Raw genomic sequence first — 13,300 nt, 5'->3', positions numbered from 1 at the left:
GTGTGATGTCATGCACATGGAAGCATGGCTTGGTCTCCACTGGAGCCCCAAGCAGACTCCCCCTTCCCACACCCAGGCTCCCAAGAGAAACTCTCTGCTTTTTATTTCAGGCAGCGTGGCCTGGGCTCCTGAGAGCCCAAATGAGCTCTCAGCTTGTCATTTCAGGCAGCACTGGCTGCCTGGCAGGTCATATTTCCCTTTCTCTCCCTCTCATTTCAGGCAGCACTGGCTGCCTGGCAGGTCATATTTCCCTTTCTCTCCCTCTGGAGGAAAAGAAAGGAAAATATGTCTTATCAGACAGCCAGCACTGCCTGAAATAGCAAGCAGAGAGTTTGCTCAGGGCTCTCAGGAACCCAGGTGTGGGAGGGAGATTAGCCACACCCCCATGCAGTCTTCAGCAGCCCCTTCATTGGTGTCCAAAGTTCTTTGAACCCATTTGCACAATGGTGGCTCTGCCCCTGATTGGTTCAATTAAAACATTAATTTTTCAGCAAAAAAAATACAAATTCAAAACAGTTATTAACAGAGCAGGTCAAGGAAAATAAAAACTGGGGAAACACCTCACTCTATACTGGTCCCTAGTCAGTCCTCTGTGCTTTCTTGTCAGCTTCTGGCTTGCTGGGTGGTTATGATCACAGCACAGGTCTGGGGCTCAATCCAGCCTGGCTCTTTTTCTTCTTCTTAGTGATTTCAGTTGGGTTTCTCCCTCCAGCAGACTGACATCTAGGACTCTGTCTTCTGCAACCTCCTGCTCTGATTGTCTCCAGCAGATCAAAATGAATTTCTCTGGCTTCCAAGACTCTCTCCAGCAGACTGTTGACTTCTCCATATTCCAGGACACTGCCTCTCAAGACTCTGTCTTCCTTCTCTAAACACTCCCAATATATACAGTTTCTCTGGCCCGTCAGTTCCTCAGCCTAGCCAATCAGAACAAACAAAAAATTCCCCCCATTTTTTGAAATCTGTTTTCCTTCCAAAAATCAACTGTCAAAATGCTATACCAAATGTGAAACTACAGAAAAACAAGAATGAACTTTTGACCCTGCACCTTCTCCATGCACAGGGATTTGCAAGCACAGAAATCATCTGTACAATCCTGCAGAGTTCCTTTGAATTTAATATAACACAATTGGTTTATCAGGGCTTATTTACAAGAAGAGGTTTGGGAACATTAATACATGATACAATGCAGGGGCTTATCCACAGAAACCCAAGAGGTCCAGGCCTCATTCTTTCACAATGCAGGACCTTGAAGGGGTTTAAGGATGAATCGATGTGGTCCTTAGCTGGGGGTGACTTCAGCTGAAAGGACTGGGGGTGGTAGGGATTAAGGTGGTGTAGTGACTGCTATAATGTAGACACACATCCTTATAAGTAACAGCAGGGCTGTCTAAAGGGGGGTAGGGGTGGACACCCTGGACCCCACAATCACAGCCACCCCCACCCCCACTGCAGCTCAGTCGCAGAGACTCTTCTAGTCATCGTAGTAGTAGAAGAAGAAGAATCTCATTCTCCTTGGGCTGGAACAATATTGATTCATCATGGGTGGCCCTGCAAATGGGAGTTTGCAGAGGATCTCTGGAGGTTTAAGCGTGCAGAGCTGAGAAAGAGGAAATTTCACCAGAAGCAGAAGAAAAACTGTTATCTGCCTGGCAATAACACAAGACATTTACTTCTTCAGAGATGTGTCCTTAATGCAACCAAACCCCTAACTTTTCACAGGTGGCATGTGTTCAGAATGGAATTATGCAGGGCAAAGCTGGTCCAGAGCTCACACATCATCTCTCAGAAACTGATGCATTTGCTGACCTTATTGAGTTACATTTTCTCACATATTAAATTGATCTGGGAAGCAGCCCTGAAATGAAGAGCAGCACTGAGAGCAGAGTGTGTAAAGTTTGGACCTGAAATAGCAGAGGGTGTAGGCCGGTCACAAGGGGCATTTGACAGATCTGGAGCCCAGAAATCCAAACACAGGGATGGCTACCCTACTGAGCTCCAAACATTCTTGTTCTGACAGGTTGACAAATCTTATGCCTGATCCCCTGAACTAATTTTGTGAATGCACTGCAGATTTCTCTTCTTCTTGAACAGTAGCAAGGAGAAAAACAAAGGTCAGAAGGCATTGCATCAATACGGTTTCAAATGCAAGGGTCCCCCCCACCCCCCACCCTGTGCAGTTTAAGGAAAATGAATATGTGAATAGGACTTGAATGTTTAAATACCTTGACACTGTGGTGATAATATTTCTATGTCTAGCACCTGAAATTTGTACCTAAACCTGGTTTGCCGTTTTTGCATTTCGGACTTCTGATCTATTTCTCCTTTTTCTTTTCTTTTTTTTAAATAGTTAAAACAAAATCCTCACTCCCCTAATAATGTTCTTGCTACTCTTTTGCTCCCCCAGACTAGTTTTTCTAGAGCTGCTCCTGGCACAGAATGTGAGTTTTCTTGGTGCAGAGAACCTCCACTCCTTCCCACAGCATAGGGTTAGCCTGATAAACATCCTTGAGCAGAGCTACTGTCATGAGATAAACAAGTACTGATCATTATGTAACAATCCACAAAAAACCATCCAGATCTCTGCAAGGTGAAGGATTTTATATCAGGGCAAGTCTGTACAACTTTCTCCAAGTACAACCACCACCACCACCACCATCCAGCCAAAAGAGAAATCTAGCCTCTGGGGATTTCAGGAACTTGGTAGACAGCGGCAATGAAATTTAGGGAGCTAGTTCAACTGTATCTGAACTCCCTATTGGCAGAAGCTCATTCTAGGCAGACTGTCCCTTATTACATATACATTCAGGGAATTGTCATTGGTCTAGCTCTAGTTGTTGTTGTTGTTGTTGTTTTTAAAGAATTAAACCAAAAAATAAAGGCACAGTTTGAACCTGGTTTGCATTAAGAAGTTAGAACAAGCTACAGTTCTTTGGAGAGCCATGAGCTTGCACTCTCCCTGCTCTTTTACTTTCACTCTCCCCTTGTATGTGAAAGCGAATATGCAAGCCCTTGGCTCTCCACGGCTCATTCATTAAGCACCAAATCAATCTAGGATCTTTAATTTAGGGAGCTAGTTCAACTGTATCTGAACTCCCTATTGGCAGAAGCTCATTCTAGGCAGACTGTCCCTTATTACATATACATTCAGGGAATTGTCATTGGTCTAGCTCTAGTTGTTGTTGTTGTTGTTGTTTTTAAAGAATTAAACCAAAAAATAAAGGCACAGTTTGAACCTGGTTTGCATTAAGAAGTTAGAACAAGCTACAGTTCTTTGGAGAGCCATGAGCTTGCACTCTCCCTGCTCTTTTACTTTCACTCTCCCCTTGTATGTGAAAGCGAATATGCAAGCCCTTGGCTCTCCACGGCTCATTCATTAAGCACCAAATCAATCTAGGATCTTTATTTCAGTCTTTGACCAGCCTAAGGTAAAAAGAGCATAAAAGCTATAAAATAACATTAAGAAAGCAGTAGAGTCTATGTGTAGACGCTGTGGAAACATTATCGTTAAGAGTCAGTGACATAAAAACCAAAAATTAAGGCAATAACTATAATAAAGGTAAAATAATGAAAACTTTATAAAATGTGTGTAAAACTAGAGTCTATGAGAAGCTACAATATTAAGCAATAACTAAAATAAAAAGTAAAATAAGATGATGATCTGTGCTATCTAAAGAGTTAAGCTTTAACAATAAATGTTTTACGACTAAGTAACTAGAAGTAAGAGGTAACAGCACAGGTATAAGCTGTGTCAGGTCTGGTTAGCTCTTGCTGGTGGCCAGATCCTGATGGATTTTGTACATTGTCATGCAGAACTTGACAACATAATGAGCCGGGTCTCATGATCAGTGAGACCTGGTTTAGAAAGGTGGGCGGGCAGAGCAAGCTAAGCCCACTCTCCCCGCACACGAGCAGGGACATACTGGGGATACCCCTAGTGCCAGGAGGCAGCTTTTCGCCTGCCCTCCGGGGGTCTACTTGTGAATAACCATGGTGCAGAGCCGCACCGTGGCTACTCGCAATCTTTAAAACCAGGTTTGCAGAGCGCTTGCTCCACAAACCTGCTTTTAGGGGAGGGGTACTTCGGCGGGTTACCCACCTAGGAACCACCGGGCTTGCAGCCTAGCCCGGTGGTTCACACGATGGGGCGAAATCGGGCTAGCGGAGTGAGATCGCCCCATCGTGTGAATAGCCTCAATGTGTGATGAAGGGGCACCAAACCATAGTTTAGTGTTACAGCTGAACTGGGCTACACCACTGAATAGCACTAGCTATCTCCTTTGAGCATCTGGATGCTGTCCTTATCTTCTTATAAATCCTTCCATAGGTTTTAGCTTTGACTTTGTATTAGAAACTTAGGCCAGTTTCTAGGAAGCTTGGGGTTACTCGCAGGCTAATCAGAGGTTCCTCAACATGATCAGTAATGACCAAGTGACCAAGGATCTCTGAAAAGCTGACCTTCATTGCTAGTGAAGATTGCTATCACTACCAATCTTCTCCTGCAGTGTAAAGTCCCTGGACAATGTTGGTTGTGTTTGACGGTGCACTCTCAATTCATGCATGACAACGGTGAAGCCCAATTAGCTGACTGGTGCTCCATCAAACTGACTATATACCACAAAACATAGCCCTAGAATACTTGGCAACTTGCCATGAATCTGCGGCAGACACTCATGCATACCTTAACAACCTAGAATAGGTTCTTTGCAGGCAGAAAGCTGAAAAAGATACTGAGGTCATTCACACAATCGAAAACTGTGTTCTACCTGGGTTTGGGAACTGTGTGTACTCCCAATTTTTGATTGTGTGGAAGCAAGGTTAGAGGAAAACCTGGGTAGCTTTTTCTCCTACCTTGCTTCCACACAATCAAAAATTGGGAGTACACACAGTTCCCAAACCCATGTAGAACACAGTTTTCGATTGTGTGAATGACCTCACTGGCTTAAACCCTTCATAGCATTCAGGTTCAGAGCTTTGTCCATCTACAGTTGTTCAGTACCATTAGTTGTGTAGCACCTCAAAGATCAACTTATTTTATAAGGGCATGAGCTTTCATAGACTTGTTGGGATGCCGCATTAACTGGTTGCCTGTGTGACCCTAGGGAGTCTGGCGGAGAGCACAGCGTTCCTCCTTTGGGGCTTCTGTCTTGCCCTGAAGGGAGCGGTGTTGAGATGGTTCCAGGCCGGTTAGGTCCTGGTGGGGTTGAGCAGGCAAGGCAGGAAGAGCTGCAGAGAACAGCTCCAGTGGGGCCGCTATGTTGGGAATGGCAGGAAGCAGGAAGTGAGACAAGGGTGGGGCTTGGAATAGGCTTTAAGCCCTGTCAGCTCTGTACTAGGGCATTTAAAGCCAAGGCAGCTGATGAGGACTGCTCTTGAGTGTGGGACCAGATTTTCCCCAGAGAGGGAACTGGATGGATGTAGCGAGCCAGGAGGAGGACTAAAGTGATGAAGTAACCTTCTCCCCTGGCTTTCTCTGAGGATGACCTGGGCTGTAGGGATGTGCATAGAGCCAGTTTGGAGGCCTCCAAACTGGTTCAAACGACTGGCGGTTCCACCAGTTCGAAGGAGGCAGGGTTGACTTTAAGGGCAGGGGAAGGTGCACTTACCCCAGCCTCCGCTTCCTCCCCTCCATCATTCCGTTTCCATAGGGTCCGTCAGGGGAGCAGCGTACCTCCCTGCCACCCCATTGCCTCATCAGACCCTACGTCAGCGGACGTACCTGATGCACCTGAGTGCGTCAGGGCGTGTGCACAAGCATGCCATGTGTGCGCAGGCGTGTCGGGTGCTTCCGCTGACATAGGGTTGGATAAGGCAACGGGGCGGCAGGGAGGTATGCTGCCATCCTGATGGACCCTTTGCAAATGGACCACCAGTGGGGGGAATGCAGGGAGGGAGTGCACCCTCCCCCACCCTTAGTCACCCCCCCCCACCCACTGCACCTTCGAACTTCCCCCGCCCGGTTCTGTGCATATCCCTACTGGGCTGTTCTCACACTGGGATTCTGGAGTCAAAAAGGGTCAGGAACACACCTCCTCCCCCTTGGAGTATGATGGACTACAGTTCACTGTAGCTGAAAGATAGCTTAGGCCATTCTGATTTCAGCATTCTAGTGTGCTTTCTTTTAAGTCTAACACAGAATTTCTCAACCCTTTGGCCATTGTGGTTGTGGGAGAGCTAGTCTTGTAGCAAGCATGACTTGTCCCTTTTGCTAAGCAGGGTCCACCCTGGTTTGAATTTGGGAGATTACATGTGTAATCTGGAAGATATTCCCTTCAGGGGAAGATATTCCCTTCAGGGGAAGATATTCCCTTCAGACCACTTTAGGAAGAGCACCTGCACGCTTGCATGCAGAAGGTTCCAAGTTCCCTCCCTGGCATCTCCAAGATAGGGCTGAGAGAGATTCCTGCCTGCAACATTGGAGAAGACGCTACCAGTCTGTGTAGATAATACTGAGCTAGATGGACCAATGGTCTGACTCGGTATATGCCAGCTTCCTATGTTCCTGTGATGATGGGAGTTGTAGTCCAACATCTGGGGAGCCCAAGTTGAAAGCCCCTGGTCTAACATATTCACTGTCACATTTTGAGCAGGAAACCGAACCCAAGTCGTCTGATATCCTCCCCCTTTCAGACCCAGGACCCACTCTTAACCCGTTTTCTTATTGAATATACCCAACTCTCTTCTTGTTTTTAATAGCTAGGGTGACCAGACTGAAGGGACCTTAATAATGGGGGGTGGGGGAAGAGACAAATTTGGCAAGTGCAGATTTTCAGGTAGGAGGGACAAGTTACACTTGCTGAGTTTCCCTTGTTTTGCATTCAATATTAAATGAGCTATTCCTTCTTTTACACTTGATCATCCACTCTACTCTTAAACATGGGAGTGGCACTACTGGAGTAACCCACTTGAGGGTCCCAACCCCAATAGTCTAAGCTACAGGTTTTGGATGGGACAACACTGATCCACACCATAACATGGTACCATAGAACAGAGGTAGCTGTAATGAAGCGGCTTAGAACTGAGTCTGATTGTCCCATTTAGCTGAGTAGCCTGCAGAGAGTGTCACTGGCTCTTTAAGGTTTCAGGCAGAAGTTTTTTCCAGTCCGAATTGGATAACACCATGAACTGAACTTGGGACGTTCTTCATGCAAAGCAGATGCTTTACCACTGCGGTGAGGTATGGCTCCTTCTTCTTTTCCTTTCACCAAACTCTGATTACTTTGGCAATAAAAAGTGGATTGATGACTCATTTGTGACTGTGTCACACATCCGCCTTACACAGAATCTCAGGGCATAGGACATTTTGAGCACTATACATCCACATGCATACAGCAACCTCATGTTTATTACTGTCCACCTCTTTCCATCATAGGAAGCCTTGACAAACACTCCCTTCTTTGTAACTAGATTCATTCTGCATTATTATTTCAGCAATGTCCCTGTGTTCGCCACAAACCAGCAAGCTACAGAGTGATGAGCCCAGTAAGAAAAAAGAATAAGGACACTTTGCTAAAGCAAGACAAATGAGTGCAGTGTTGATTGTCCTGAAATGTTATTAATAAAGGTTTATACATAATTAGATCTGATACAGTTAACAGGAAAAAAATGTGCAATACAAGAGTGCAATATGATCATTGATGATATGATTGACTGAGCTGGAGCACAAGGTGGTCAGAATGGGCCCACTGCCTCAACCAGCGCTGTTCATTTTGTTTAAAGTTGCTAACATTCATATTCCATTTCAGCTTCTAGCCCTACATACTTCTTTCCAGCAACAGGTGACTTCTCAGATATCACAGCAGCAAGTTCACAGTCACTTCATCCACTGGGTTCAGCCACTGGAGTTGGTAAGGAGGGAGGTGCCATGATGCTGCCAGATGGTACCCGACAGGCTCAGCTTGCAAAATAAGCTCTTTCTCCTCAATCCTCTGTTTTCTGTTTCTTCCAGCATGCTGCCCAGCACCAGGCTGTTACCCTATGAAGTGATGGAATGATTCTCTTTCACCACTCTTGCTGCCTCGTGTGTCTTCAACCTAGCCTACGAAGTCCATTGAGGTGCACCACCCTGGATAAGGCTACTGAGGGTACAAAGGCAATTTATCAGCCCACAGCAGTTTGGCTGCAGGCCTTGTCAATGCCTTACCAAGAGGTGAAGGCAGGTGAGTGTCACAGCAAAGACATGGCAGGAAACAAAAGCTCATTCTAGCTAGATCTGAGACCCAGGATCTGCTGGATGCTTTTGGCACCACTTGGTTTTCCAGCAGTGATGCCACTGAAGAGAATTAACTGGCCTGTGTTCAGTTGCAGCTGGAAATGACTTTCTGTCCATTGGCAGGTGATGCCACAGTCATCAGCTCCTCCACTTTTCCCATGTTGAGCTGAGGGTCTGGCTCCTTTGACCCATTCACCAGGATCTGGGTGCCTGGAGCGGCCTCATGTTGAAGTGCTGGGAAAAGGAAGAAAACCCCACTGATTAGACTAGAAGCAGGCAAAAAAAAGGACCAGGCTACTGCCAATGCAGGACGGTAGTAAAAGGAATTCATACCAGAGCAAAACTGCCCAAAGCTCATAGGCTCATTTGTAACAGAAATTATTGCACAACACCAATTTGTACACCAAACGGTATTACTGAAGTAATTTTATATTCATTGATAATAACAACATTAAGACCCATGAAGTCAAACGCTTGGCTTACAAACCATAACGATTTCCCCCCTTTTCAGAAATTACAGTCTCTAAAGTACACATCTCCAAATGCAATTTAAATGGGCTACCAAACCATTTCTGTTTGAATCTTTAAAGCACCTTAGATAATTGTGGGCGGGGGGGGGAGGATGCTCATGGGTGATTATGTATGCCGGAACAAACATTCCTCATGAAGAGGCAATTGGCTGTCCTATGGTTCAGTGGATTCTTAATTACTTGTACACATTGGTAAACTCATCCTGGCAGAAAACAATGTATGTAACAAGGGGAGGAAGAACAATTGACATGGTCCAGGGAATGCTCAGGGCTGCTCCTACTTTCACTTCTCTAAAAGGAGATGATGACTCTGCCAACTGCAACAGTAAAATGGGTGTAGTGGACTGAGCCATATGGAAGGCATGGTTCCCCTTGGTCTCTGCACTGAGCTCTGGGCCAATGAGAGCTCCACACACACTTTGAGCTGTACAAAGTCCTAGACCAGTGGTTCCCAAACCGGGAGCCTCTAGATGTTGCTGAACTGCAACTCCCATCAGCTCCAGCTACAAATTGTAGCTGGGGCTGATGGGAGTTGTAGTTCAGCAACATCTGGAGGCTCCCAGTTCGGGAACCACCGTCCTAGACATTTTCTGCCCAAAAGCCATTGTTTTATCAGGCTTCTTGGATGGAGCAAGCTGTCTCCAATGCACTGGTTTGGACATGTTCTGAACAATAGTCTTGTCACTGATTGTGATGGGGCTTTGTAGCATGACAAGTCAGAGCAGGATAAAGGAAACAGAAGAAGGGCCAGCACATCTGCAAGGGATGAGAAAACCATGCAACCATCATGTTGGCATGCATGGCCAAAAAAAAGCTCTTATGGGAACTGGACTACATTCTTGGGAGGCTGCCACATTTATTACAAGCAAGATACAGCCACAGCATTCTATCTGATTTAACTTGGAACTGCCCCATCACATGGAAAGGGGCAAGTGGATATGGGGCCTGATTATGAAGCCAAAGAGGGCTCTTCAGCCCATGTAATTTCACCCCAGTCAAGGTCACTTCCAGTATCAGAGCTCAGCTCAGCAAAAAAGCACTCAGAAAAAGAAGCTGCAGGGAGTTACGCTGTGGGTGAGTAGTGGTTCTACAGCGTTCACCTGCACACCACCTTTACTTTCAAAATTTGGCCCACATCTACCTTCTTTTATTCATCTTGATGAACACACGGAACTGTGCCTTCATCTCTCTTTTGGCCCTCATTGGATAGGCATTTGAAAGATGAGTCATATCCACAAAAATATATTTGAATAGATGACAGAACTAGGAAAAACTGAATAGAGTGGGAGGGGGGAAATCTTGGGTTGGAGAGACAATGTTATCAGCATAAAAAGATAAGCAGTAACCATCCCCTTCCCAATACCTCCTCAGCTGTTTCTAAGTCATAATCCAAAGTAGTGCAACAGCTACTAAAGGGGTAATCTTTGTAACCGATAGCAAAGCAGATGATGATGGCGATGATGATGATGAGGCAACGTACAGATTAATCATTAATTTAAATCCCACTGAAATTAATGGGATTTGTTAGTTGGTGCTTAATCATTACTAACTAGTCTGGAAAACAGGAAGCTACCTTACAGACCATTGGTCCATCTAGCTCAGCACTGTCTACACTGACCGGCAGCAGCTTCTCCAAGGTTTCTGGCAGGAGTCTTTCCCAGCCCTGTCTTGGAGTTGCCAGGGATTGATCTTCTGCATGCAAGGCTGATGCTGTACCACTGAGCTATGGCCCCATCCCCATGGGGGTGAGCAGGTAATATTTGTATTAATACTGGATGTTTCCCAGTATTAATAAAAATATTTATATACTTTTTTTAAAAAGTTGTCAAAGTGGTTTACATAGCAAAAGATATGAGGAAATGGTTCCTTGTGCCCCATCCCCAACAAAAGGAGGAAATATTATCTGCTGGAAAGATGCTGTGTTGGGATGCACAGGAAGAACTACTCTCCACCTGCTAAATAGAAGAGAACATCACTTTAAAAGGTGCCACTTTGCCCCGTTAAGCAGGGATCCAAGTTATTCGTAAAACACTCTCTGCAAAGAGTGTGTGGCATCAGTGCAAGTTACTTTAAAAGCTAATAAGGGGTATAAATAATATTCTGTTGCTCCTGTGACACCCTATGTTGTTGTGGTCCTTTAAAAAAAAAATTACATTTTATATCCCGCTCTTCCTCCAAGGAGCCTAGAGCGGTGTACTACATACTTAAGTTTCTCCTCACAACAACCATGTGAAGTTGGTTAGGCTGAGAGAGAAGTGAATGGCCCAGAGTCACCCAGCAAGTAGCATGGCTGAATGGGGATTTGAACTTGGGTCTCCCTGGTCCTAGACCAGCACTCTAACCACTACACCACATTGGCTATGACACCCTATGCTAGGTTTCCCCAGCCGTGGATCCCCAGATGTCTGGCCACTGTTGCTGGAGATGATGGGAGTGGTTTCCTAACCTTGTGCTCTATCTGGGGGCCTATGCTATCTCTTCCCTTACAAACACCTGAATTCTTGCTTGCACATAATAAGAAGTCATTCAATTTATCAGGAGAGAAGAAGCCACCAAGTATTTTACCAGTTTGTTTTCCTTAATTCAGGCTGCTCTTGTTAGATTCAGCTCTAGTAACATGTAAATGGGATATCTGCTAATGAAATTAGATATATATTTGTCATAAACTAGCCAAAGGAGCAAGGGGGTATAAAGGATAACAGTTCCTCTGCAAACCAACAGTGTGGTAGCTAATCACATGCTGTTCATCCTATGTTCAATGATGGCTGGTATCCAGAGCACCCGCTACATCAATAAAGACAGAGCAAAGACCTTCATAAATAAAGGACTTCTATCTATGCAAAGGCTGTTTGGTCAGCACATTGCAAGTGCAAGAGGAGGATCAGGGCTGAATTACATGGCATGCTGCATCCAGTGCTGGACCTACTGTTGGGCAGGGCAACCAACAGGATATGGGCTATCTGCATTTTCTGACCAGGCACCAAAATGTCTTAGACCGCCTCTATAGCACAGGGAAATGTAAGTGGTGGAAATGCTTTCTGTAGACACAAATCTTCTTTTTGCCTAGAATCACCCAGAAACTCCACATACTCAAGATCACTCAGTGCAAATTAGTTACTCCCTTTGATGTTTCGATAGCCAAGATGCCAGTCGGTGAAAAAAATGATTAATATCCCCACTTTCAAGCATGTTTCAGGAGTGCAGTAGATATTTTAATACACATAGTGACTGATGGAACCAGAGAAACAGTGTCTATATTATGAACATATAAAACTGCCTTCCACTGAGTCGGACTCTTGGTCCATCTGGCCCAGTGTTGTCGACTCTGACAGACAGGACTTCTCCAAGGCCTTGGACAGAGATGTTCCCGGGAGCCTTTTAACTGGCACCAGGGGCTTAACCTGAGATCCTGTGCCTGCCACGCACGTGCTCTACCCCCGCCCCCAGCGCCCCCCAGCTATGGACCCGCCCCATAATTATGATGGATGAGATAACACTGAAGGAAAGGGTGGGGGTGGGTGCGCGTGCGCCCCCGCCGCCTGTTGCCCCGCGCGCTGTCTCCCACCCCGCCGGGTTCGGACGCGCTGCTTACCGGCCCTGCAGCTGTGCCTGGCGCGCACGATCTGCACCGCCTGCTGGTTCTTGAAGCGCACCAGCGCCATGGTGATGTCGGCGTTCCAGCTGGGCTCCTCCTGGGAGCAGCGGAAGTCGATCTCGGCGCCGCCGTCCGTCACCACGGTGAAGTAGATGTGCCGCTGCTTCCACTCCACGCACTCGACAGCCTTGACGTGCGCGAAGCTGAATTCCTTGCAGCGCGTCGAGCCCCGGCTGCTGGCCTCGAAGAGCCGCAGCCCTTTCTCGCTGAGCAGACAGCGCTTTTTCTTCCAGAGCTGCAGCAGTCCCCCGCTGCGCTTCTCCAGCACCCCCTCCCGCAGCACCTTCTCGGGCGTCATGGGGCCAAGCAGCAGCGGCGCTGCCTCAGTCTGCCCACGATGCTCTGGCCGTGGGAGCCGCCGCCGCCGCCGCCGCGTGGTCTGTCAGTGCCTGCCGAGGGAGCGCTTTCTCCTACTTGGACTTCCGACGGCGAGAGCCCGCCCTCCTCTGCCGCGTGCCCTCGCTTATGCTGGCGGGTTCTGCCCCTACATGCCCGCTGCTGGTGCCTCGCTCTCTTCCCTTCCCACCCGCATTCCTTTCCTGCTCCGCCAGAGCCTCGCCCCAGTTTTGCCTGCCTTCCTGACAGACACCGCTCACGCCCAGGCGCGGGCCGGCGATGCTGGGAGCCTGAGGGGCCGGCAAGCCCGACCGACTCGGAGGACTCGCTTCTCTGCTGACTTGGCTCTGGCTGCTGGAGAGGCGGGGGAGGCCCGTTCGCAATGGCATGGCGGTGGGCGCCGTCGGGCCCACGCGGCGGTTCTGGCGGGTGGGGTGAGGGGGCTGAGGCAGCTGCCACAACCCGTTGGAGCCACTTTGTGGATGCTTTATAAAAAGGCAGGCTCGCAAGCTTGAAGGTCGCTTCCGACGTGACGTACACGGAAAGCACTTCCGTGTACTGAGAAAT

The 13,300-nt window shown here is 47.2% G+C and overlaps 1 protein-coding gene across 1 annotated transcript; it reads right to left on the bottom strand.

The window, feature by feature from the left end:
* Window positions 1-7,535: 7,535 nt before the first annotated feature.
* Window positions 7,536-13,300, bottom strand: PHLDA3 (pleckstrin homology like domain family A member 3). Its single transcript, XM_053250813.1, has 2 exons — window positions 12,335-13,300; window positions 7,536-8,446 (listed from the first exon to the last, which is right to left on the bottom strand). Exons 1-2 carry the CDS (start codon window positions 12,693-12,695, stop codon window positions 8,298-8,300), a joined length of 510 nt encoding a protein of 169 aa, XP_053106788.1. The 5' UTR covers window positions 12,696-13,300; the 3' UTR covers window positions 7,536-8,297.

Source organism: Hemicordylus capensis, chromosome 4, assembly GCF_027244095.1.
Source record: "Hemicordylus capensis ecotype Gifberg chromosome 4, rHemCap1.1.pri, whole genome shotgun sequence".
NCBI classification, from domain to species: Eukaryota; Metazoa; Chordata; class Lepidosauria; order Squamata; family Cordylidae; genus Hemicordylus; species Hemicordylus capensis.
Note: the sequence above shows the minus strand (reverse complement) of the source record. Positions and strands in the feature narration are given on the sequence as shown.